The sequence below is a fragment of the Cicer arietinum genome, chromosome 4 (assembly GCF_000331145.2).
Source record: "Cicer arietinum cultivar CDC Frontier isolate Library 1 chromosome 4, Cicar.CDCFrontier_v2.0, whole genome shotgun sequence".
In the NCBI taxonomy this organism is placed as follows: Eukaryota; Viridiplantae; Streptophyta; class Magnoliopsida; order Fabales; family Fabaceae; genus Cicer; species Cicer arietinum.
Window position 1 is genome coordinate 60,871,224 of NC_021163.2, and position 25,745 is coordinate 60,896,968.

The window sequence follows — 25,745 nt, forward strand, 5'->3', positions numbered from 1 at the left end:
TTCTATATCTCTTTCTTATGAATGTTAACTTTCTTTGTTTGAATTTTGATACGGGAATTTGTAACAATTGCATGTAGCCACCAGTTGAGGAGCAGACTCCCTGACTTACACCCGACTCCTATTGTTGGGAAGATATCTTTTCGGGGCCAAGCATGCCCCTCGGAGTGCATGTGAGGATAGAGGGCATCTCTGGTACCAAATCTAAATTAAATTTTATCAGATTTCTACTTCTATATTTTCCCGTGCTAGAAAAGATGATTGTGAAGCCTGTTGTAAAAGTTAGACCAGAGTTGATTATAGAACTAATCCAGTTCAAGAGAGCATCGGGACAAGGGAAAAACTTTTCTTAATGCTTTTTATTTTCCTCAAATCATTTTAGGTATGTATTATGACTTTTAAGGTGGTTATGACAAAATGATTTAGCAAATTATGAGTGATTGACTTTGTAATTTTTTTATATTAATAGTACATTTAAATTTACATCAAACTAAAGTCTATTATAGATAGGATATAATCTTAGCAATAAAGGGTAAACTCCTATACTGATTTGCATCCTACAATAACTCAGTATGTTGTGAAAAATTTTACCAAAGCAAAATCCCAATGTACTAGTCTGGCTCTAAATTTTTCAACAGTTACATACTTTAGGCATAACAAAGGCAACATGAACTCAAGGCATGCAGCTTAACTATATTCCAAATAGATTGATTTTGAAACAACACGAAACATACTGTCATGGGAATTATGCAGAATCAAAGAACACCGGCTACAACTAGAACCCAGTCAAAACACCCATTGTAAAAATTCAGGCAGCACACAAAAACAAGTGTTTAGCATGTCTATATCTATTTCAAGTTTAAATATTCTAGATGAAAAGAGAAAACCAATAAGGATAACTAAGGGATACCAAAAAAAATAAACAATACTAGCCAATAGCTCCTTGCTGGCTTCAACAATATCATAAAATCACACATTCCAAACTTGTCTTCTATAAGATCTAATTTTCTACCCTACCTACAATCCAAGCAACTTGTTTTGTTTATATTTGAGACTAAAGGGAGTACCATTCAACATAATTATTACATGCAATTTCACTTCTGATTAGTTTAACACCTCCTAAATATAACCTCAATTTTCCGAACAAACATTACAGTCTCACTCAAAATCCAAGACCACGAAGCAAATTCAGTGTTATCAATTGCAAATCGCAGAAAATGGCGTATTGTTCAAATTCCACTACACAACATTGCTATAGCGCAACTATAGTCATTATTTGACAACATTTTGTACTATATATCATATCACAGAACAACATCGATTTGTTCAAATTCACTACACTATAGCTTCTATTTAACAGCACTGACAAATTTTCACACATTTTCCTTTCAAAACAACAATTATTTGAGGAAATTAAGTAGGTTACAGAAATTGAAACCAAAGGAGTAAATTACTGTTGTTCAGTGAGCCTTTCTCCTTTGTTGCTGTTGTTGCTGCTGTAGCTGCTGCTGTGGTTTAGTATCCGTGGACAATCTATAAATCCAATACACCTGAAAAAGATGAAGAACATGGTTTTTGATTTCATAGTTTAAAAGTTAGGGTTAAGAATGAGGAAATAGTGGATTAGGGTTTTACCAAGGCGAGGACGTGAAATGCTATTAAAAGAAAAACCATTAAGGGAACTGCATAGAGGAACCATGGACGACCGTGCTCTTGTGGATTCGCCATGGTAGGGTTTCGAATCGAGATGGTGAAGCTCTGCAGCGATACGGCGTCGTTTTGGTTCAAATACGGTTATGTGTTTGTTTCATTTCGCATGACGAAAATCGATATCCTTCTAAAGTCTTGCCGGAACATGGAGTGTTGGATTTCCTTTTGAGATCTCTCTTCATTAATTAAATCTGCTTGAAAGTGGAAAAAAAAAATAAAGTACGAATACGGGTGGTGGAATACGTGAAGGGTTTGATCACGTTACGATTAGTGTAAATGTTTTTATATTAACACCAAATATACGATGTTAATTGATTGATTATTTAATTATAAAGGTTATAATTATATAATGATACAATAAAATTATGGAAGTTTAAAATTAGTTTATATTTTTAGTGTGCATCTTCTTTATAATATATTTAGATGATTAATTTATATATATTATCAATAGAAATTTTTATAATATTCGTAAAATTTAGTTTAACTAACAAATGATTGAGAATTTGATAAGTAGTTATGATGGGTTGAATATTGTCAATTTATGCAAATTAAATTTTATGTTTAAATTAAATTGAAGAAAAATATTGAATTAAAAAAAATAATTAAAGAATTAATTTTGATAAATTTTCAATGTAATTTTTCTTACATTATCATAGAATCATATCATTTGTATGAGTTTTAAAATAGATAGGATTAAAATTAAATAACTTTTTTAATAAAAATCTAATAAATTTTTAAAATTTAACTATAATAATTAATTGACAGTATAAAATATCTTTACATTATTATTACATATCAATAATAAAAATATAAAATGAGATATAAGTTGTTTATGGTAAAAATAAAATGAGTAATTACCCAAAAACAAAAACAAACAAAAAAAAAGTAAAGAAAAAAAGTATTTTTTATAAATACTAACAAAAAGAGTAATTACCCAAAAACAAAAACAAACAAAAAAAAAGTAAAGAAAAAAAGTATTTTTTTATAAATACTAACAAAAAGAGCAAAATATTATGCATTAAAATTGTATGTATATATGAGACTAATCAAGTAACCCAAATGCTAACTTGAACTCATGCTTTACTCAAGATCAGTCCAATGTCGAGTGAGGCCTAAAGTCGTATCTAAAATGAGGCCTTTGTTTATACAAAAATTTTTAATTGCATTTTTATGTAAAAAAAAAATATACAAATATCAATTAATAAAAAATAAAGAAATAAAAATTGAGAAGAATCATACTTCATACTTTTGTAAATAATCTTTAAACCTTGAAACTTATACAAAAATACCATAAAAACAAAATGTGATACATCATACATACATTTGTAAAATAATACAATGTAATTATACTCAAAATAATATAAAAATAATATATTGTAAAATAAATACCGAGATACATTATACATATAATTTTATATTGGAATTTTACCAAAAGAAATATTAGACAAAATGCAGATAGTATTTGATTTTATCAAAAGAAATTGTGATGATTGCATAGATTAAGATGCAATGCAGGCAAAATTATGAACAATTTTATTTTTTTTTATATAAAAACAATGAGATATAAAATTAGAATTTAGAGACTTTGACTTGTAAATGTGGTATGAGAAAACCAAAGTGAATCTCGATAATGGAAGAAAATAAGGGGATGAAAATATTAGAAAATGAGCAAAACATTGACTAAGATTTGAGTACAACAAATATTGTGAAACTTATAGATTAAAGTATGCAAGTGTAAAGTGCATAATTGATCAAGAACATAACCATTAGCACAATGAATTTGATTACCCAATTTAGTACCAATTAGATTAATACATACATCTGAAGGACATGCAAATGCATTGTCCAGTTTATTATGTATTAAGTTGAATTGTTACAAGAATGATCTTCAAGATATTGAACTTTCTTCCTCTTTCCTCACTTTACCCATAAACCTTGATACATCTAGTGTTTTCCTAAGTTTTCCCTGATTTTTTCCACCCTGTTCATTGTTTTTCAAACTCAACTGCAACTAATTACCAACTCAACCAAAAAAACTAACTAAAACATTTACAATAAGTTAAGGAGGTTACAAAGGGAAAAAAACTGAATTAAACTAAGATAATATTCCATGCTTTAACAATCTCCACCTTGGAGTATTAGCAACCTGATTCAGATAAGCAAACTGGATACAAGCAGTGCTTAGCCATTATTGACACCTAAACATGTATCTATATTCAGCAAATTGAGGCAATACATAAGTTTTCCTAATGAAACCACTTTAGTGATAAAATCAACAACCTTGTCTGAGGCGCGGACTTTCTAAATCTGTATCTTTCCTTCATTTATCACATCTCTAATCCAATACAACTTTGTGTCAATATGCTTAGTCCTTTCATGATAAGTATAATTCTTACATAAATGAATTGCACTATGATTATTACATAGTCCTTTCATTTATGAATCCTATTAACCATATAACTTCTTTTGCAACCTTAATTAAGTTTATGTATTCAACCTTAGTGGTTGAGAGAGCAACCACATGTTGCAGAGAGACTTTCCAACTCACATTATTTTCAAATAGAGTAAAACATGTCTTGTTAGTGATCTCCTATTGTCTCTATCTCCAACAAAATTTGTGTCCGTCTAACCAAGTACTCCACCTTGAATATGTACCGTTCTATTGTAACACATACAAGTATCAATGGATCCTTTCATATATCTAAGGATGTGTTTAACAACATGCCAATGCATCATACAAAGATTTCACATGTACCTTCTAACCAAATTGACAACACAAGCTAGATCAGGTCCGACACACACCATAAAATACGTTAAACTCCCAACTACATTGGCATAAAAATGTTAACCATGTCTTATTGTTCCTCAACACTACAAGGACAATCACCAATGGACTGTTTAAAACAAGCAATTATAAGTAATTGACTATCTTAGCATTCTCCATATTAAACCTTTAAAACAACGTTTTTCACATACTTGCCTTTGGAAACTCTTAATATCCTAGATTTACAATCTATAGCTATCTCAGTTCCCATAATTTTCCTTGATTGGACAATGTCTTTCATTTCAAGTTATGATTACAACATGGACTTTAGATCATGTATCTCTTTTTTACTCTTACTGGCTATGAGCATATCATCCACATACAAAAACAAATATATATAGTTATGTTTTCTCAATCTTTTATAATACACACAACTATCATAATTACTTATAGTGGAACTAATGCTTAGGATAAATGAGTCAAATCTCTTGAACCATTGCCTAGGTTACTGTTTTAGGCCATATAAGAACCTTTTGAAAAGACAAACCCAAATTTCTTTACCTTTAACTTCAAAATCCTCTAGTTGTTCATAAAAAATCTTTCTTCCAATGTACCATATAGGAAAACTATTTTTACATTCATTTGTTATAAGTGCATATTAAACTGAGTCACCATAGCTAGTGTGATTTTAACTGAGTTGTGCTTAACAACTGGAGAAAGTATTTCATTGAAATTTATCCCCTTCCTTTGAGTGTACCCTTTAGCAACAAACCTAACTTTATACATGTGTTGTTCACTTTATGAGTTTCTCTCATTTAATTTATACATCCATTTGTTGCCTACTAGTTTTGCTTCAGTTGCTTCCTTGACTAACTTCAAGGTCTCATTTTTGTATAGATACTCCATTTCATCTTTCATAGCGAGGAACCACTTAACAATGTCTTTAGAACTCATAAATTCTTTAAAGTATTTAGGTTCTTCATTATTGAATTTCATATCATGTTCAAAGCATAGGCTATTACATTTTCATAGCTATATCTCTTTGGAGCATTGACTGCTCTCCTTGTTCTGTCCCTATATAAAAATAGTATGTTGTTTTAGTTCTCTCATAATCCTCTTAAGAATAATCTCATGGATTTTGATCATCATGAACTAATTTATTATATGTTATTACTCTTTCTTTTCCTTTATTGGATTCCACCTCAATTTCAACTACATCATTTTCATTATTATTTCCAATCATTTCAACAAATTTAGTTGTACCATTTAGATCCCCTTCATTAAATCTCACATCCCTGCTTAAAATGAATTTTTTGTTTTGAGTGCACCATGTCCTAAAGCCTTTTACTCTATTTGGATAACCCCGTGAACAGACCCTTTTTAGCCATTGATTCTAATTTTCCTTCATTTGAATGATAATAAGCAAAACAACCAAAGGTATTGAGGTGATTGTAATCTGGTGGTTTGGTTATCAACACCTCTTAAGGTGTTCAAAATTATAATGCAGTAGAGGGACTCCTATTGACTAGATAACAGACTGTGTGCACAACCTCTCTCCATCTTAGACAAATTTGCATCAGACAACATACACTTAACATTTTCAAGTAGAGTTCTATTCATTCTTTCAGCTAAATCATTTTGTGATGGAGTGTATCTAACTGTGTAATTCCTGTAGATGCCATGATTATTGCAAAAATCATTAAACTCTCTGTTACAAAATTCTAGCCCATTGTCTGTCATCAGGGCCTTTATCTTTCTATCACACTAGTTCTCCACTTTAACATTCCATTGATCAGAGGATTTGAATGCTTGATCTTTATTTTTAAGCAAGTATACACATACCTTTCTACTAAAGTCATCTATAAAGGTATTAAAGTACCTGTTATCTTTATGAGTAGGGTTTTCTGTTGGTACCTATAAGTTAGAGTGTATGTAGTCCAATTTGTCTTTGGTCTTGTGAATTGCAGTGATGAATTTGACTCATGTTTGCTTTCCTTTTACACAATGTTCACAAAATTCCAATGCTTCAGGTTTATTCCCTGCAAGCAACCCTTGTTTATACAATTCATGAAACCCCTTATCACTGATGTGCCCAAGTCTTATAGTTATGTTTGACTAATCGTAGAATTCTCAACAACTCCTACATCTTCTGTGGTAACTTCAACTTTGAGAACGTAGAGACAATTTATTTTCCTTTCTCATTTTATTACCACCATAGATCCACTCATAATTTTCATGGTGCAATTCTCAGCTTTGAAGGTATAACTAGCCTCTTCTAAGATTCCCAATGATATCAGACTCCTATTTAAACCAGGAACATGTCTTAATTTCGGTAAGATCTATTTTGTACACTCATCAAGCTTGATCTTGGCGGAGCCAATCCTAAGGACAATGCAAGTAGCATTGTTTCCCGTCACCACTTGACCTCCTTGATAATCCTCGTAATCATGAAACCAATCCTTATTTGGACACGTGATATGAGAAACTTGAGTCTAGTATCCGTTTAGTGTCATCTATGTTGCAACCAACCATAAAAACTTCAGAACTATCATACCCATATGAGACTACTGAAGCATCTCATTCATCACCTCCATTGATATTCTTTTAAAACTTCATTTCAAGACAATTCTCTTTGAAGTGACCTTTTTTGTGACATGTAAATCAGCTCAATCTCTTTGGATCTTGATCTCCCATTTCCTATATGCTCAAGTTTCTCACTTCTATGTTTTGTTGACAAACTTTCTCCATTTTCTTGCTCCTTTATTACCATACTTCTTGGATAAATTATTTGCCATTAAAGCAACTTGTACACTCTAATGAGGTGAAATCCCTCCCATATATCAATGTATCTGCTAAAATATCATACGAACTTAAAAGTGACCAAAACAACAATAGTGCTTGATCTTCATCCTCAACTTTTATTTGAATGTTTTCAAGATCAAGAATTAACCTATTGAATTCGTCCATGTGATCCTCCACTGAAGTCCCCTCTTGCAAATTCAGAGTATACAACATTTGTTTTAGATAGAGATGATTTGCAAGTGTCTTCATCATATAAAGACTTTCCAATTTCAACCATAACGCATTAATCATATTTTCTTTGGAATCTTCACAAGAACTTTATCCCCTAAGCTTATGATGATTGCATTGTGCGCCTTATTCATAATGCTCTTTTTTTCTTGCTTCGTAAGAGACACAAATAACTTGATTTCACCTTCCCAGACACCTTCTAACCCTTGATGTAACAATAACGCCCTCATCTTCATCCTCCATAGAGAGAAACCATTTTACACATTGAATTTCTTGATATCGAACTTGGTATGTGTCATCTTGATGCTTCTTGATTAATTCCCTTGGATTGAAACCTTTAAACCAAACTTTTGATGCCAATTATTGTGAAGCTCAGAGATTAAAACTTGCAAGTGTAAACTGTAGAATTGATCAAGAATAGAAAAGTCGACCAAGAACATAATGAATTTGGTAACCCAGTTCAATACCAATTAGTTTGATACCTACATTTGGAGGACATGCAACTGCATTGTCTAGCTTATTGTGAATCAAGTTGAATTGTTACAAGAATGATCTTGAAGAGATTTAACTATATTCCTCTTTCCCCACTCTAATGGTAACCTTTGATACACCTAGTGTTTTCTTAAGCTCTCTCTGATTTTTGCAGCCCTATTCATTGTTTTAGATGTGACTATATATAGTGTCAAATTCAGCAGCAACTAACTATCAACTCAACCAACAAAACTAACTAAAACATGTACAATTAGTTAGGGAGGTTACAAAGGAAAAAAAATTGAATTAAACTAAGTTAATATTTCATGCTTCAGTAACAATGATTCACAAAAGGAAGTTCTTGAAAAAAGTTACAATGGAATAAAGATCTTCGAAAATGAAGGCCTTTTTTTTTTTCTTTGATGATTTTTTTTGTTTTATTTTGAAGCCTAAAACCCTAGCTTGTGCTGCTTGATCCTGGGACGACCCTACCTTTACTTTGAATTCATACTATAAGATGTGACCTTAATTCGTCTGCATTTTTGTGAGATAGATCAAACACATACATGAATCAATGTTTAAACTTTTTGAGCATTTGCAGTTCATCATATTTACGATTCCGAAGGGAGAATCCTAATTGTAAAACAAATTAAGTGACAAATGATGTCAATAAAACATGATATAGACTTAGATGAATCCATTAGAATCTTTTAATTCCCCATTATTTTATCTTAAATTTCTTAAAGATAGATGTTTCTTGTATTTCCTTTTTTAATGATTTTTAAAATCTGATCGAGGCGTTGATTATTATTTTGCACATTAAAAAACACACTTTTGGAGCAATCAAATCCTTCATTTTTAAACATGAAAATTAAAGTAAAAAAATTAAGGTATAAAGAACCGCTTGAAGGAAAATTCTCAAATTATTAAGTCGGCACTATTTGTTAAACTCAAATATTCTTCTTATGCTGGTCATAGGATTCTTGATCCCAAAATATAAAGTCATGGTTAAGCCTTTGAGATCCATGCTGTGCTGTACATTATATATTAGTTTTTAAGACAATTTAAACGACAACATGAAGTATATGACCCAGTAAAGATTATAATTAGTCAACCTTTAATGATAGTAAAAGTCGTTGGAGCATGTGTTGATATGTTTATGTTTTCAACCATTTCCGTATCCAACTATAAAACAGCATTTTTTATTTTTCTTTGTAAATTGATTTATTGGGGTCGGTTCATTATGAAGAAAACTAGAAATTCTGGTTTGCATTATGAAGGTAGCAATCATATGGGTTCTCTAAAGAGTGCACTATAATAACTCTAATGGTCTGATTTAATTGTAAAAATTCAAATATTACATTTTATAAGTGTGGGTTCTCCATTCTTGTTAGTGTCAATGAAATGATCAAAAATATAAATATGTCTATAAGTGTATTGATTTAGAAATTAATTTTTTTTTATAATTTCAATATATATTTAAAAAATTTAATTTATAAATATATATTTGAATTTTATTAAAATTAATTATAAAACCATACCTATGTTTTTTTAGGATGATGGTCCATAACAATTAAACTTCAATTTAAAAGTGTACTATATTATATCACATTCTAAAAATTAAGAGTGAAGAAAATAACATTTTAAAATTTAGTAGGAATTAATGGGATATAATGATAGGTTCTTTTATGGGGAGACCACCAAACCTAGAGATTCTAGTCTACTTTAACCTTAAAAAAAAGGAAAAACAAGAGATATAATATTTAGAAAGAAAAAAAAAATATTTGCATAATTCATATTGGTTTTTAAAATGGGACAATTGACTTAATATATAATATTTTGAATAAATTATAACCATTAATATATATGACATAATCTTATAAACACTAAGAATATTCTAGAAAATATAATAATATAAAATAACTACTAATATATCTAAAATGCTAATTAATTAACTATAAATCCTTTATTATATAAAATTGATTTTGTAAAACATTTAAAAAGTAAAATGAGGAGTTTAAGAGTGTGATATTCGTCATATAAAAAATGCTAACAATAATAACAAATTATCAATATTTTTTTCAAAAGAAAAAATATAGGAACTAGAACAGTAAATTATCTAGAGTTAAGCATTAAATATATAATAAATACTCCTAGAAAGGGTACTTTCTAGTGTTTTATTTTTATTTTCTTATTAAGGTAAGACATTTGCGAAAAAGACCAATTTTATTTGTTGGGTGTTTTGTTAGTTTTTGTTTTCTAAAAACAGGATTGATGCGAAGAACTCAATTGTTGTTCAATCAAAAAGACAAATACGATTAGCTGACTTCAACAAAAATTGAAAGAAAAAAAAAACCACTTTTTTGTTTTCTCATTGTTCTAATCTAATTTGTCTCCTTTTTCACCTCTCTCTCTTCTATGTGTCATGGCATTTCTCTTCTCCTCTCTTCCTCAGGTACTTTCTTTCTCTCCTTAATTTTTTCCAATATTTGATTCTTTGTATCTTTATTTCACCAACTACAAAAAAAAAAAAAAGAAGAAGAAAATCCCATTTAACAAAGTTTGCATCTTTCTTTAAATTTACCTCTTGGGTGATCCAAAGTTTGAATCTTTTCATGGAAATTTATCATCTTTGTGGGATTAATTGAACTTTTCTTCTTTGTGGGGTTTTTTTCTATGCAGATTAAAACTTGAAAGTCTCTGATTCCATAAAACGACCCCACTTTCCCACTAGTGTTATGATAATAACTTGGAACCATTTGTACGCAAGAATAAGCTTTACACACGAAATATTGCTGTTGTTTCTTGTTCTTCATATTTTGGTTATTAAAGAAGTTGTATCTTTGAACCCTGAATATTCATCTACTTGTGATATGGGCTACCTCAATTCTGTTTTGTCCTCTTCAAGCCAGGTTCATGCTGCTGATGATTCACCTGTTAGTGGTGGGGGGCTCAGGTTTGTTAATCTCCATCTTTCTCTAGATCTACAATTTGGTGAAATTGTTTTGTTTTATCTTTTTTTTTAATGGTTATTCTCGTGATTTTAAATTGCTGTTCCGGTTGCATGAGTATTTAATGGTTATTCTTGTGGTTTTAAATTGCTATAGTTGTTGCCTGTTGTGTTTAATGGTTATTCTCGTGGTTTTAAATGCTGTTGCGGTTGTTTGTTGTGTTTATTGGTTATTCTCATGGTTTTAAATTGTTGTTGCCGTTATATGATGTGTTTTTGTGGTTACGTTGCAATCTTTGATATTGTGGATAGATGTTGCTGCAATTGTGGTAGTGATATGTTGCCAAGGGTTTGAAAACCTTTATATTACGGCTGTAATTGCAGTTGTAAACGGAAATTTAAAAACATGGTTATAGCTGTTGTTGTTGGTTCATGTCATTTATACTTGGAAGGTTTTGTATTGAAATTTTTAATGTCAAATATATCCCTGGTTTTCTATTGCTCCTTCTGTTGCTTTGAAGATTCAGAATTCGGTTTTATGTGGTTCTTGTTTGTGTGCTTTTTTTTATCATAATTGAGACGGAAATTTATTGAAACTTTTTCGATAAAGTTCTTTTACTAGGTCTTGGTTGATGTTATTGTTGTGCTGGTTAATCTTTGTTTTGTTGAATGTCTTATAGTCCAATTCTGGATTTTTCCTTTACTAAACTTCCTTAAATTTTTTGTCTTTGAGGGTCGTTCGAATGAGATGTTTTTGACATGTTTTGTTGTTTTGATTTATATCTACAGTCAGAATGGAAAATTCAGCTATGGTTATGCTAGCTCCCCTGGAAAGAGATCTTCAATGGAAGATTTTTATGAGACAAGAATTGACGGTGTCAATGGTGAAATTGTTGGCCTTTTTGGAGTTTTTGATGGTATACTTACACAACTCTCCTATTTCCATCTCCTTTTATGCATGCTAATTATTTTTCGGAGGTGCTAAGCTAAGGGACTGTTTGCAGTTGTACGTTGATCGGAATTCAGACACGTGATAAACAACCGCCGCATAGAACTAATAAAACATTTTTATTGATATTAGTACTTTTCATCAATTTGTTTCTATCAGTGGATTTTCCTTTTAAAGTTTTCGGGAAATGAGAAATTAATTGTTCCACGTGGCTTAGTGTTTCCATTTGCAAATGCTTCTAGGCTTTTGCTTTTATTTTCACCAACAGACACTCGTACACACAAAGAGGAAAGTTTGGATTTGTTTACCGTTATGGTATTTATGACCGATGCTTGATACTATAATTTATCTACTAGAAACAAGGTAGCTGTAAATTGTTTAAATTTTTCAGGTCACGGCGGTGTTCGTGCTGCTGAGTATGTCAAGCAAAACCTATTTAGTAATTTGATCAGCCATCCAAAATTCATTTCTGACACCAAATCTGCAATTGGTTTGTAGTTTCTTACCTATCGCAGTTAGATTCTTTAAATCGATGTTCTTCAATTTGCTAAATAGAAAGAATAGACTCTGAATTTCTGAAATCGGAACATAATCAACACCGAGATGCTGGATCAACTGCTTCCACTGCAATTCTCGTTGGTGACCGTTTGCTCGTCGCAAATGTTGGGGACTCAAGAGCTGTTATATGTAGGGGTGGAAATGGTAAGGCTAGTAGATTTATGTTCTTTGTATCATAAGTACGTTGAAAGACTATCTTGATATCATTCATGGATAAAATATAAAGGGAGTCGATTTTGTTTTAACTGTGTCATTAGATTGTAAGGGTGTGGGTGTCTCCAAATTTGTCTATGGTTTCTTGTGCATCTATTGAGAATTGAGAAAATCATTTCAACCTTTCAATTTCGAAAATTGTTTAAATATTTTAATTTTGTATTTTTGTTTCCTTTAGCCATTGCTGTGTCACGAGATCACAAACCAGACCAAACTGATGAGAGACAAAGGATAGAAGATGCTGGGGGCTTTGTTATGTGGGCCGGTAAATTTATCGTATAGTTAGCTCTTGGGATTTGATTTATAGATTTATTTTTTCTTTTCTATGGAGGACTTAAACCATAGTTTACAGGAACTTGGAGAGTTGGTGGCGTTCTTGCTGTTTCTCGCGCATTTGGTGATAGACTACTGAAGCAATACGTTGTTGCTGATCCGGAAATCCAGGTGTGTCTCTCGCACTTATGGTTCACAACCATTAAAATGTGTCCTATCAATAAATTTAAGAGAGAAAATTATGTTTCAAATGAGAAGATGAAAAATAACCTTACACTTATAACATGGCGTGTATAGCAATGCATCTCTGGTTGTAATTGTACATATTGGTCTATTTCATGTTTGTGAAATTTGAATATCCCGTAACTTATGACAGTGAACAAGTGCAATGAAGTGATAAATCTTTCACTGATATGATTATTCTGCAATTAACCTTGATCAGTAGCATGTTAGACTTTCTAGAATAATGCTGCTATCAATATGAATCATTTGTAAAATAACTCTGATTATGTTCTTGCAGGAAGAAAAGGTTGATAGCTCTCTTGAGTTTCTTATATTGGCAAGTGATGGGCTATGGGATGTTGTCTCAAACGAGGTTTGCAATGATTATCACTTCCACTTTTATCTTTTTGAGAAGTATAATGCATTTCCATAATCACAAAGATATAAACAAATTGATTTCTATCAAGATTTGGATTCTTTCTTTACCCATTTTTAGATGCTTGGTGACATTATTGGGTAAAAAACCAATAGTTTAACTAAAAACTGAACTCACGGGTCATTTTGTATTGCCTTGTTTGGATAAACAACTTAATTAAGCGCATATGATATAACTTCTATAACAAAAGTTACAATAAAGTTAAACTTTTTTCATATAAGCTATAATTTGTTTTCATAATCTATCCTAGAGAGTTTTTGAACATAAGATGAATACAACTTATGGACAAGTCATAAATTGTTTCTATAAGCTCTCCCAAATAATGTCATTAGTGCGTATGCAAGTAGATAAACTCTGACAAGCCCGTTCAAACATGTCATAACATGTAGTTTAAAAAATTGTAAAGCCAAACCCTGGCTCGAAATCTTATCCAACTCTAACTCAATTTTTTCCTCCTTTTCAAGGAAGCTGTTGCTATGATTAAACCAATTGAAGATGCCGAGGAAGCAGCAAAGAGGCTGATGAAAGAAGCATATCAGAGAGGTAGTTCTGACAACATCACTTGTGTGGTCGTTCGTTTTTTGATGAACCAAGGTTCTTCTTCTACTCGCAATAGCTCTGGCTAAGTGTCATTCAAAAGATTGAATTGTGAAAAAATATCAGTTTATTATATAGTTGGTCATAGGGACATTAATTCCTTGTAACTTTGTGTGTACCAATGCAAGCATAGAAAATCAAAAATTTGAACTCATTATGGTCCTCTAGCTTATAGATATGTTCTTACTTCCATATTTGTGGGGACTCCTATTTGTATTGTAGCAAAGAAAAATCTTTTGTAAAGAGTGTGGCCAAAGTTTTAACTGCACATTCAAATGCTGCATTGTAAATGTAGTGTTGATCTCATTAATTGCCTTCCTTCCAATTCGCGTCGACTATCCGGATTTTCTGAGTGTTGGTTGTTCTTGTCCGGTGAAACCGTTAATATCTTGTTCTTTATGAATTATGGTGTGTATCAAATGTAATAATATAACTTATATATGAAGCATGTTTTCATGTGACTAATTTATCAACTATATACTCTCACTTTGGATGTGAAACAAACAATGAACTTCAAATTTGGAATGAAGTAACAATTTCAGCAATTGTGAAACTTAGTTCGATGAAGATCATATGACTTGTAATGCGGGTTCGAATTTGGAATACACCTTTTGTGTGTGAGCAACCAAAAATTGGATCTGGAGTTGGAAATAAAAATGCAAAGAGGATAGAAGAAATCATGCTTTTTAGGGAGAAAAAATCTCAGATCAACTAAACAAAAAAAGGAAATGATTATATAGCCATAATACAAATGAAGTAGCAACCAAGATAATTGAACGACAGCGTTAAATATATGAGTTTAATTTTTTATATCGTCTATGAATCACAATCAATTATATTTGTGATTTTAGAAGTGATCAAAGTAAAAATTAAATATTTTCATTTATTTAATGGTTTTGATTAACTCACACAGTGTTACATTGAAAGCACATAAATTAATTCCTAAACATATTCTATAATATGGGTTTTCATATGGTGGGATGGGCCCAAAATATTTCAAATCAAACAACAATAAGATAAAAAGACACTCCAATTTATAAGTACATGTTTAATAAATTTGAATAAAACAATGCATCCTATACTATTTTGTCTTATATTAATGATAAATATATTTTATGTAACATTTACTTGCTGGCAACATCAAAAAATAATATTAATATAAAAAAGACTTAGAAGCAATAATTAAATTACATATATGATATATCATCTACTAATTCTAAGGTAACCAATATTATATATAAATTCTATTTTAGTATAAAAATCATAATTTCAATCTATATTGGTTCATGCTGTTTAACTAATGTCTTGTTGATTTGTCGATTGATGACTCAAGTTTATTAACACGACACAAAAAATTGATGTTTTTAGATTAAATTTAAATCAAATTCTTTTATTTTTATTTATATTTAAAGTCGGAATTTATATTTGTTTATATTTAAAGTCGAAAAGAATATTTTTTAAGATTGTATTGCGCAAATTCTTTTTATTTTACAGACAATATATAATAAGAATCAACTTAACTTTAATAAGTAAATTTCAGACGTACTATTACTTTTTTTTTTTGCAACAGCGTACCCTTACTTTTTATTGGCTCACTCAATCATTTATGAAAGTATAAAGTAATTAATATAATTGGCAAAAAAAGTATTTAATGTCTAGAAAAAAATAAGCATGTTTTGTTTTTTGAAATAAATCATGAAGTATTTGTAGTAACAGTTGTTTAATTCACGCTGTCCAACATAGAACACTGAATTAAACAATGAAAAGAAGTACAAATGTTGAAGATTGGACTCAGAATAAAACATATCGGCAAAGCAAATTTGCTCTTACGCACGACGAGCGAACCTAGTATTATCTTCATTGTCCAATTCAAGTTCATAACAAAAATAACATAAAAATAAAAGTCACTCACACAATCAATAGAGAGCTTCTTTAAGTGGAAAGAAGGGAGAATGAACAAAATATGAAGACAAGCTGAAGCTTTATATAGTGGAGGAACTTCAATTTTTTATAATTGGGGGTTTGATATATAATGTTTAATTAATATTAAAATAAACAAAATGACACGTTTTATGCATAAAATAATTGAGTATAGAGTATGCCTTGCCCATCAAGTAGTGAAATATCAAAGAAATTGAATGTGAATCCAAACAAAAAAGAAAGATGTGCGGTTTATAATGCTTATTTTCCAGGGAGCTTTATTTTCATCGTTACTAAAATTTGGCTGTAGCGTGATGTGGCCCTACCTATCGTATGAGAATTTTGAAGGTGCATGCATCATTTTCCAGCAAGACTATAATGATGAGTTGATTTTTAAACATCAAAATTATGATGTTGTTTGATTTAGATGATTATTTTCGAAATATGTATAAATTGTAGAAGATAAAAAATATGTGAGAGATAAAGATAAATAAATTAATTTTAATACAATTTTTTTTATACTCAAATTTTAGTACAATGTTATGTAAAACTTCTTACATGTTAAATTAATCACAAATTACCATTTGTTCCACCATTAAAGTGAATATGATTAAAAGAAAATATTTTTAATAATTACAACTAATTAATTGTCAGCAAATTTATTTTATCTTATCAATACATATCAATTAAATTCTAAAATAACCACAAAAATGTCTTTAAATGGATGTCAAATAACACACTTCATTTAATCATCACAAACTCTCATTGATTGAAGGCAATGTTTAGAATAATAATGGCTCAGAAAACTATATTTTCATTTAGTGAACAACTAACTTTTCTATATTCTCAAGTCGGGATTTAAAAACCAAAATTATATTTATTAATTATATAAAATATTTTTTTTTCTTTTTCAGTATTTTTAGAAAATTAGTATGTATTGTATAAAAAAAATTATACATGCATCTAATCACATTTCACTACATACATATTAGTAAAGATTAAATATATTTTTAGTCCCTCTAAATATATACAAATTTTTTATTTTTAATCTCTCTAAAAAATTCTTAAAATTTTGGTTTTTCTAAATTTTTTGTTATCAATTTTAATCATTGTTTTTGCATAAAAGTTTACATCATATGTTCCAAGTGACTTTTTTGACGACATATCATTGATAAAACTTTAAAATATCATTAATTTAATAATTTAACTATATATTTAATTTTGAATTTTTAGCAATTTATCTATAACTTCAAATTAAAGAGTAAAATTATTAAATTAATTATATTTTAAAGTCTTAACAATGATATATCATAAAAAGAAAATCAATTAAAACATAGGATATGAACTTTTGTAAAATAATATGGACTAAAATTAAAATTGATAATTGAAAATTTAGAAAGATCAAAGTTCGAAAGAAATTTTTAGAGAGACTAAAAATAAAATATATTTAGAGAGATTAAAAACATAATTAACCTTAAATATTGAATATAAATATATTTTAAGAATTAATATAGAAAATTGATATAATAGTGAGATAAGATCGGATTGTATAAAACTTTGTATACTAATTAAATTTTATAAAATAACATGATTTTATCAAACATTATTATCTTGAATGCAAGTCTGCATTTCAAAACAGAATTTGATATAACTCAAGCATTCACTATCTTTTCATACTAGCAAATATTCGTTTATACACATAGATCGTGTGATGCTAATTATTAGATTGAGGGAAGCCATATAAAATTAAAATACTTATAAATTGTTATAAAATACTGCAAAGATATAAGTAAAATTATTTAAATGTAATTTTTTCATTTGCATTTTTATGTAGTTTGTTTACATGGCAGTGGTTATCTACTAAATACTGCAATCAAATTTTGTATTTGTCACATTTAGATTCTAAAAAAACTTTTTTGCATCAGCGACAACACATTTGATTCATATATGATTTACAAAGTATATTATAATTTTTTTATAGAAGACTCCAATAACAAATTATAACTAATTTATTACAGTTTTTCATATATTAAATAAAAGTAGTTTTCTCTCCAAATAAAGGTATTTTTGATAAAATAATTTAAATATTATTTAAAATTTTATAAGAAAATCAAAAGCCATATGTGTTTATTTAAAATTATAAAAAGTAATTTTGTATATAATTTTTTTTTCAATTAGACATAATTTTTCTTTTCAATGCTAATGAAAATAGCTTTTCATTTTCAACATAAAAATAACTTTTTTTAAAATACTTTTACGAACATGATTTTTTTTTTTTCTTCTTAAAAGAACGATATGTTATTCTTAAATTATCTTTAACATACCCAATTGAGTACACCTCAATTTTCGCATATGTAATACTTCAATTAATTAAAAAAATTAAAAAAGAAATGGATGTATAATTCAAACACTCAAAAACATATTCTCATGGAAGAAGAAAAAAAATTGTGCGTTCACATTCAACGCGAGTCACCTTTGGCTGGAGGCTGGAGACTGGAGTTAAGTTGCGTAAGGCGCAAACAAAAGTATAAACCATGGGACCCATATACAAATAAAATGATAAGAGAGATACATTATTCCCTCGCATTCAAAGAAAACGGAACCATGCCCCAATGGCGTTTCACATTTTGATACACTAATCCAACCCAAAATATTAAATTAATGATTCAAACCAAAGAACATTGAGTATAGCTGAAAGTGTGCAACAAAATTCATTGATTAATTACCATTCACTACAACTACAACTAACTTCAAGAAACATAACATACTTTTCTCATTCATTCAAACAAAAAATATATACAGAAAAAACAAAGCCTAGAAACATATACATAAACATAATATTATTAATTAATTCATGGCTTAATGATATTGAGTAGCCCTATACTATAAACTATACTCGATAGATATATATAATATTGAAACAGTTGAAATCATTCAACAGGAAGGAACGACGCCGTATCCAGTATAAGACTCATCCTCAGCGATCAGATTCACATTCACATTCATATCAGTGCGTTTTGCGAACCTTCCTTTAATTCTAGGCCTCGTTTCTGCATACGCTTTCCTTGAAGCATAACGAATAGTCTTCTCGAACTTTCGATTCTTTCTCTTCTCTCTGTACCTCAAAACCCTAGCTTCCCTATCCGCCGCCGTGATCTGCACCGCCTCCGTCGCCGCCCTGCCGTAACAGCAGTACGATATCTCCGACATCGCGTTGCCGTCCGGTACAACTCCAACCTCCATCGACGGCGATGATGCCTATAAGAAATTCACAATAAAAGCGCGTTTAGATTTTAAATCAAACAGGTACGTAACGCGATAAATCGTAATGATTTGTTTTTTTATTTTGTTTTTTGCATTTTCGTTCTTACGTTGTGATTGTAACTGTAAGTAAAAGGTTTGGAGTTAGAGAAATCGATGTTGATATCGGAGTAGTGTTCTGCGGCGGTTTTGCTATGAGACTGCACCGGCACGACTCCGTCTGCTGTGCCACCGGGACTGTGTTGCTCTGGCGAGTCTGTTTTAGCGTCTACGGAGACGAAATCGATGCCTGCGTTGTCGATTTCATGGAAGGAATAGTGAGAGGAGTTGAGATCGGGGCCTTTAGGGTGAGAAGGAGTTTGGAGCAGCCAGGAAGCTGCTTCAGCTTCTTCGTTGGTGACGTCAGCATCGTGTTCGGCGTCGGAAAAGAACGGTTGGTTGCTGTTGTGATTGAAGGTTGTGAGAGGGACGCGTTCGTGGCGGCGTGCGAGGGGATTAGCGGAGTGGATGTCGTGGTCGCAGGAGATACAGAGTGAGGCGGCGTCCGCTTTACAAGTGACGTGAGCAGGAGCTTGCTCGCAGACTTCGCAAAGCGAGACGCGGTGGTGGCGGGAGGCGAGTTTGTTAGCAGCGTGAATGTTGGAGTCACAAACGATACAGAGGAAAGCAGAGTCGGAACGGCAGAAGAGTGTTGCCGTTGCTGACTTGCAGGAATCGCATAGCTTGGTAGCCATTTGTTTGTTTATTGAGTTGAGAGTTGCTTTGAAGGTTGAGAGTGTTGTGAGTGTGTTGAATTGGATTGGGAGGGTAACTATAGATGTGTGGTTGTGGTTATGGGGGTAAGGCATCACTATCTGGTGGGGTAGGGGTGATCTACAGAATGGCTAATTGAGGGATGACGCGTGGGTGAGCCTTAGCCAAAGACATTTACTATGAATGAAATTTGGGGATGGGGATGAAAGGACAGAGAGAGGGGACTCAGGGAGGGGTAGAATAGCACACTGATAATTGCATTGCATTGCATTGCATCACAGTACAAGCAAATTATTTCTTCTTTTTCCTCTGTCTTTTTCTAATATCAACTTTATTTTTAAATTAGCTCTCACAACACACAAGTGTCATCAAATAATGGTGATAGTGGTACTATAGTTGTATATCAACTTGATTTTGATGAAATATGTAATGAAAACTGCGACCCTATCCCACTTTCCTTATTAGGAGATTAGTGGCCGCTACTTCAATTTCCGAAATAATGACAATAGTAAAAAAAGTAGAATTTTAGGTTTTTATAAATAATAAAACTAAAGATTCTGAATAACTGCCAAACATGCCTATTTTTATATTAGAAAAACTAAATAACTAAGGTGTATTACTCAAATACTCACTTTAGTATGTATAACTTTCAATATATAAACTATGATATTCCTATATTCTTTGAATGCAACATGTCTTTTTTTTTAATATATGTATATATATATATATATAATTTAGTTATTTTGTCCTATATGCGGTCCCCTCTATTTGACCACAATCTTTCCTCTATTGCACTAAATGGAGATACAAAATATATGAAATGGGGTGTAACATTCACTATTAAAAATTTGTTTTTATTAATGTATTTCAATCAATTTTACATTACTGAAAGTTGGTTTTAGGTAAAACTATACTACCAAAAACTAACTTTAAGTAAAATGTGGTGGATTTTGGGATGAGCATCTCCCCAAAATATAAAACATCAATGTAGCATATTCTCTTTGGATTTCGCCCACCCTTATAGTCTATATTGAACCTGAATTTCTTGCAACCACCGAATCATGCAAGTCATGCACTCTATGCATTGAAGATATTTCTATGAGAAATATCAAATTGGTTATAAGTTACTCAGTCACTTTAGTTACTCTAGTTAGAAATTAATTATTTTTATTTGAGTATATAAACTTAATTATATCTATAATTGTAATTATTTTTCTTATGTAATTTATACAAAAGTTATCTCTATTTTTCTCTCTTTTATGTTTAATATCAATATTTTTTATTTTTTATTATGGTATCGAATAGTTAATTATTCCACTATTTTCTTTTTAAAAAATTTATTGATTTTTTTTTTCATAAAAACTTATTATTTTTTCTTTTTCATTTGATTCTTGAATATTTTGTTCATTTTTCTCTCTTTTCTCAATTCAAAACTAGTTATTTGTCTATTTTTCTTCATTTTTCTTCTCTTTTCCTCTCAAATTACAAGTTAGAATTATTTTATCATGATGATGATAAAAATAAACCATCAAACGACGGACATTAAGGACAATATGTTTGCCAACAAAACTTTACCAAGACTCAAAACATCTCTAATATTTTGATATCAACTTTGTTTCAACATCAATAGATTTCATCAAGTAAGAAAAAAATTGAGTCAAATGCATCTGTTAAAGATTTTTCAAGAACATCAACAACATTTGTTGTCAAAATTATTTCTTTTTAGGTAAATTGATATTAATACAAGCAAAGATCTTGCATGAAAGTGTACTCTCTAGATTCAACACTTACCAACAACATCAATAAAAAAGCAAGATTGTTCTTGCTTCTAAAAAAAAAATCATAATTGGATCTTCATTAAAAGCCTTAGCTAATGACTAAGAAGTTGCATATGAGATTTTGTTGAAAAAAAAACATGAGAAAATCTTGCATGAAGGTGTAGATTCGATTCAACACTTACTAAAAAAAAAAGGATAGAAGCAAAATTATATTATAATCTTTTTTGTTTTTAATTCAAGCGAAGAGCAAATCTTCCACATACAAAATTTAGTCAATTTATTTATGACATTTCAAGATCATTTATTCGATGTATGTTAGCGTTTTTCATTGTATTTCTTTATTTTTTTACCTACATTCGTGTTATTGATTCCAAACTAAAAGTATCGCAAAAATTAGTTGTTCTAATTTTAATATATAGGTTTCATTATATTTACTATTGTAATTATTTTTCTTATTTAATCAATACAAAAATTGTCTCTACTTCCCTTTCTTTTGTATTTAATATCAATATTTTGTATATTCTATTACTTTTTTATTGAAATTGGATGGTTCAAATTTCATATTTAATAAATAAATAATTTTATATATTAATGATCAAAATTGAATGGTTCATATGACTCTCGAATCATTGTTTAACTGCAAATAATTATTTCCTCCTATATTCTAATCAACAGGAGTTTATCGGTCGTTTTTCTTTGTGCGGGGTTTTCTGTTTATGCGCAAAATATAGAACTAGGAAGTTGTCTCCTTGGCTACTATTCCGTGTTTTCTGTCAAAACACAAATAGAATTATATCTTGTTTCTTTGGTGTGTATTCAAGTACAAATTATAGTATTAATCTTTTTCCAACATGCATTTGAAAGACAACGGATAAGACACAGGAAAAGTGTCTGATATAGTATAGAGTAGATCAATGTTTCAAAGTTGTTATTTGGTGTCACTTTTTATAAGTACAAACTGGTGATATTTCTCGTCCTCCCTAACAACTGCAATGATGACTCAAACGGTGGTGTTGATTCGATAAAAAAAACTAGAAGAATGGATATTAAGTAATTCAAAACTTTATTTATATGTTTGTCTTTATTTTATGGAATCAACATTGATTATATTAGTGTCTCAATCTTGAAGACCTATACTTATAGGTGACAACGTTTGCTATTGTCGAAATTTTGAGCAATACTTGAAAGTATGTAACCCCTCAAGTCCAGCATTATTGGACTGGTTTAGAGCTTTCAACAAAACACTGGTCAAGCTTTATCTAACCCAACTGTTTATAGACGTTTATTGATCGTTTGCTGTATCTCACTATTACTAGGCCTGCTATATGTTTTTCTTTGTGCAGGTTAAGTCAATTTCTTTCTTCTCCTATGGACATACAAGAACAGCCCAGGTCTTGGACTATTTTTTTCTGCATCCTCCACTATCTCTATATCTGGTTATTGTGACTCCGATTGAGGTTCTTGTCCCGACACTCGTCGTTCTACTTCCGATTTTTGTTTCTTTCTTGAAAAGTCTCCCATTTACTGGAAAAGCAAGAAACAGTATGTGATTTTCTCGTTCGTCCTTGACGGCAGAATATACGTTCGTGGCCAATGCCACTAGTGAAGCACAATGGCTACTATATTTACTCAAAGACCTTCACATAGATCATCCTGCCAAGGTTACTCTACATTGTGACAACAACTCTGCTATATATATTGTTGTTAACTCGGTGTTTCACGAGTGCACAAAACACATAGTGATAGATTGTCATGTAGATAAAGTGAAATCTGAAATGTCAGTCATGAAGACATATACTTATAGGTGACAATGTCTACCATTGCTGAAATTTTGAATAATTTTCAAATATAAGTCTACAATATACACCAATACACCCCTCATGCTTATTATTATTGGGTTTGGTGCGTATATATAAACAATGAGTGGTCCGATCGAGTAGGTTCAGATACCATCTTAAAATTTAGGTTGGACCCTACCCAACTCCACAAAACTAGATTATAAGGTAATGGGTGTCACTATTTATAAATTATAATAGAGCTTTATCTCTTATCCACGTGAGATTTGGATTTTTCCGATAGCTAGAAGGACTCTATCATTACTTGTGTCTCATAATGTGATGAAATGTGATTATCTAATCTAACACAAGTGGCACGAAAAGATTAAATGTCTTCATTCGTAGTCCCCATTGTGATTGCAGGATTATTGAGGATTGCAAGGCTTTTAGTCACACGGGGGCATAGATCATTATGACTATGTTGTGTCTACATATTCATCATCTATGTAAAATAAGATCAACAAAAAGTGTGGGGTAACCTGCAGTATTTTTCTTACGCTTATATTCAGTGTTACAAAAACAGATACAGAGATGATTCATTTCAACCTCTCAAATAAGCAGCATGAATGCATCAACGAATTAAATATGTTTCTGACACTATGAATCGGTATCACTAGATTGGTTTTGAGAGAATAGGTGATTAGGATAGTGCAAGTCCTACTGATGCAGTCTCTTTTTTGTTTTTAAAGAAACTCTACATATCATAGTAAAAAAAAAAAATTCTAAGCGAAAATTTAAAATGTATAATTTTTTTTCTTACTGATCTTAGTCTGTCTTTCTCCTTTCAATAAATTGTCACATGATAATATCTAAGTATAACAGCGGCCCAACCACATGAAAACATTATATCCATGTTCTGTTTGTATTGTATCCCCACTATATGCTCCATATGCATATGCGGCAAGTAGCATTCCAACTCCTAATATTTGATGGAGCAAGAGAGATGAATTATGTAGATATGAATATGAGTATGAGAATGGAGTGCTGACTTTATTGATGTATGTTAGGTACGAGAAGAAATGGGGTCACTCACTAAAAGAAAACATGTGCTCTCTAGGATTTTTTGAGTTTCATATGTAGGTGTTGTTATGAGATGCCTAGAGAAGTTATACGTTTAACAAGTAGGAGTGTTTGTTGTCCTTAAATTTGTAAAGCGATTTAGTAATTATCAATGGATATTCTTCATATGGGTGTTTAAATGAGGCTTTACATTTCGTTCTTTTAATAATTTTTTTATGATATTATTTAGTAAGTAAAAGTTTCTCCAATCCAGCACTTCAAAAAAATAATTATAAAACCAGTTCTACCAATAATTTTATATTATTATATTTTAATATTAATTTATTTTAATATAATTTATTGAGTGAATGATATAAAAAATGAAGAAAAATAGAGTATTGCTATAGTTACTATTCCCTATAAACATCATAAAATCTTATTCTATAATGAGGGTGTATATGTAGTCTAGTGTTAAACACTAGATTACTCATTATAGTAGATGCCTTTATATTCTCTAAAGTTTGACTATATAATTGAGGTAGCAATTTGTAAATTTGCACATTCAAAAAAATATTACCAAATTCGATTTCAAACTTGAACGTACAATTAATTATTGGGATATGTTAACTATTTAAGTGGATTTTACTTATATTGAGGAAGTTTGATGAAGTTTGATGGACAAATTTTGCACACACCTCAGATTTTATATGGGAACACAAATAAATAAATAAATAAATAAAATATAAGGTAATTTATGTAGTTCGACATTTATTATCTACGTCTACAAAAATACTTCAACAATTATATTAACTATTTTAGATAAGATTATAATGATTTGTAACTCGCCTTAAATTGTATATCACCCTACAAACTATCTCACTCTAAGAGTAATAAGAAATGATAAACTCCCACAACATAAAACAAGACTCTCTCGAGTGTTCTCTCTCAAACACACTTGCTCTCTGGATGAGATAATACAACATTTCACAAGACTCCCTATTTATAAGAAAATAGTGTAGTTTCTTCCAA

General features: G+C 30.4%; 2 protein-coding genes and 1 long non-coding RNA gene across 3 annotated transcripts; 2 read left to right on the top strand and 1 right to left on the bottom strand.

The window, feature by feature from the left end:
* Positions 1-10,286: 10,286 nt before the first annotated feature.
* Positions 10,287-14,476, top strand: LOC101511660 (probable protein phosphatase 2C 59). The gene is made up of 9 exons (XM_073367827.1): positions 10,287-10,427; positions 10,655-10,928; positions 11,712-11,839; positions 12,263-12,361; positions 12,427-12,573; positions 12,821-12,907; positions 12,995-13,086; positions 13,436-13,510; positions 14,038-14,476. The coding sequence occupies exons 2-9, from the start codon at positions 10,711-10,713 to the stop codon at positions 14,197-14,199; spliced, it is 1,008 nt and encodes a 335-aa protein (XP_073223928.1). The 5' UTR covers positions 10,287-10,427; positions 10,655-10,710; the 3' UTR covers positions 14,200-14,476.
* A 4,363-nt stretch (positions 14,477-18,839) lies between these two features.
* LOC101512206 (zinc finger protein CONSTANS-LIKE 3-like) lies at positions 18,840-20,412 on the bottom strand. Its single transcript, XM_004498766.4, has 2 exons — positions 19,462-20,412; positions 18,840-19,348 (listed from the first exon to the last, which is right to left on the bottom strand). The coding sequence occupies exons 1-2, from the start codon at positions 20,197-20,199 to the stop codon at positions 19,025-19,027; spliced, it is 1,062 nt and encodes a 353-aa protein (XP_004498823.1). The 5' UTR covers positions 20,200-20,412; the 3' UTR covers positions 18,840-19,024.
* On the top strand, positions 19,259-24,902 carry LOC105852008 (uncharacterized). The gene is made up of 2 exons (XR_001143804.3): positions 19,259-19,396; positions 23,226-24,902. It is a non-coding gene; the product is annotated as an uncharacterized lncRNA (long non-coding RNA).
* The last annotated feature ends 843 nt before the right edge of the window (positions 24,903-25,745 follow it).

Coding starts and splice junctions, on each gene's coding strand:
- LOC101511660 (XM_073367827.1), top strand. CDS start 10,711: ATGATAATAACTTGGAACCATTTGTACGCAAGAATAAGCTTTACACAC. Junction 11,840..12,262: donor CCTTTTTGGAGTTTTTGATG/GTATACTTACAC, acceptor TAAATTTTTCAG/GTCACGGCGGTGTTCGTGCT. Junction 12,362..12,426: donor TGACACCAAATCTGCAATTG/GTTTGTAGTTTC, acceptor TTTGCTAAATAG/AAAGAATAGACTCTGAATTT.
- LOC101512206 (XM_004498766.4), bottom strand. CDS start 20,199: ATGCCTTACCCCCATAACCACAACCACACATCTATAGTTACCCTCCCA. Junction 19,349..19,461: donor CTTACAGTTACAATCACAAC/GTAAGAACGAAA, acceptor AATTTCTTATAG/GCATCATCGCCGTCGATGGA.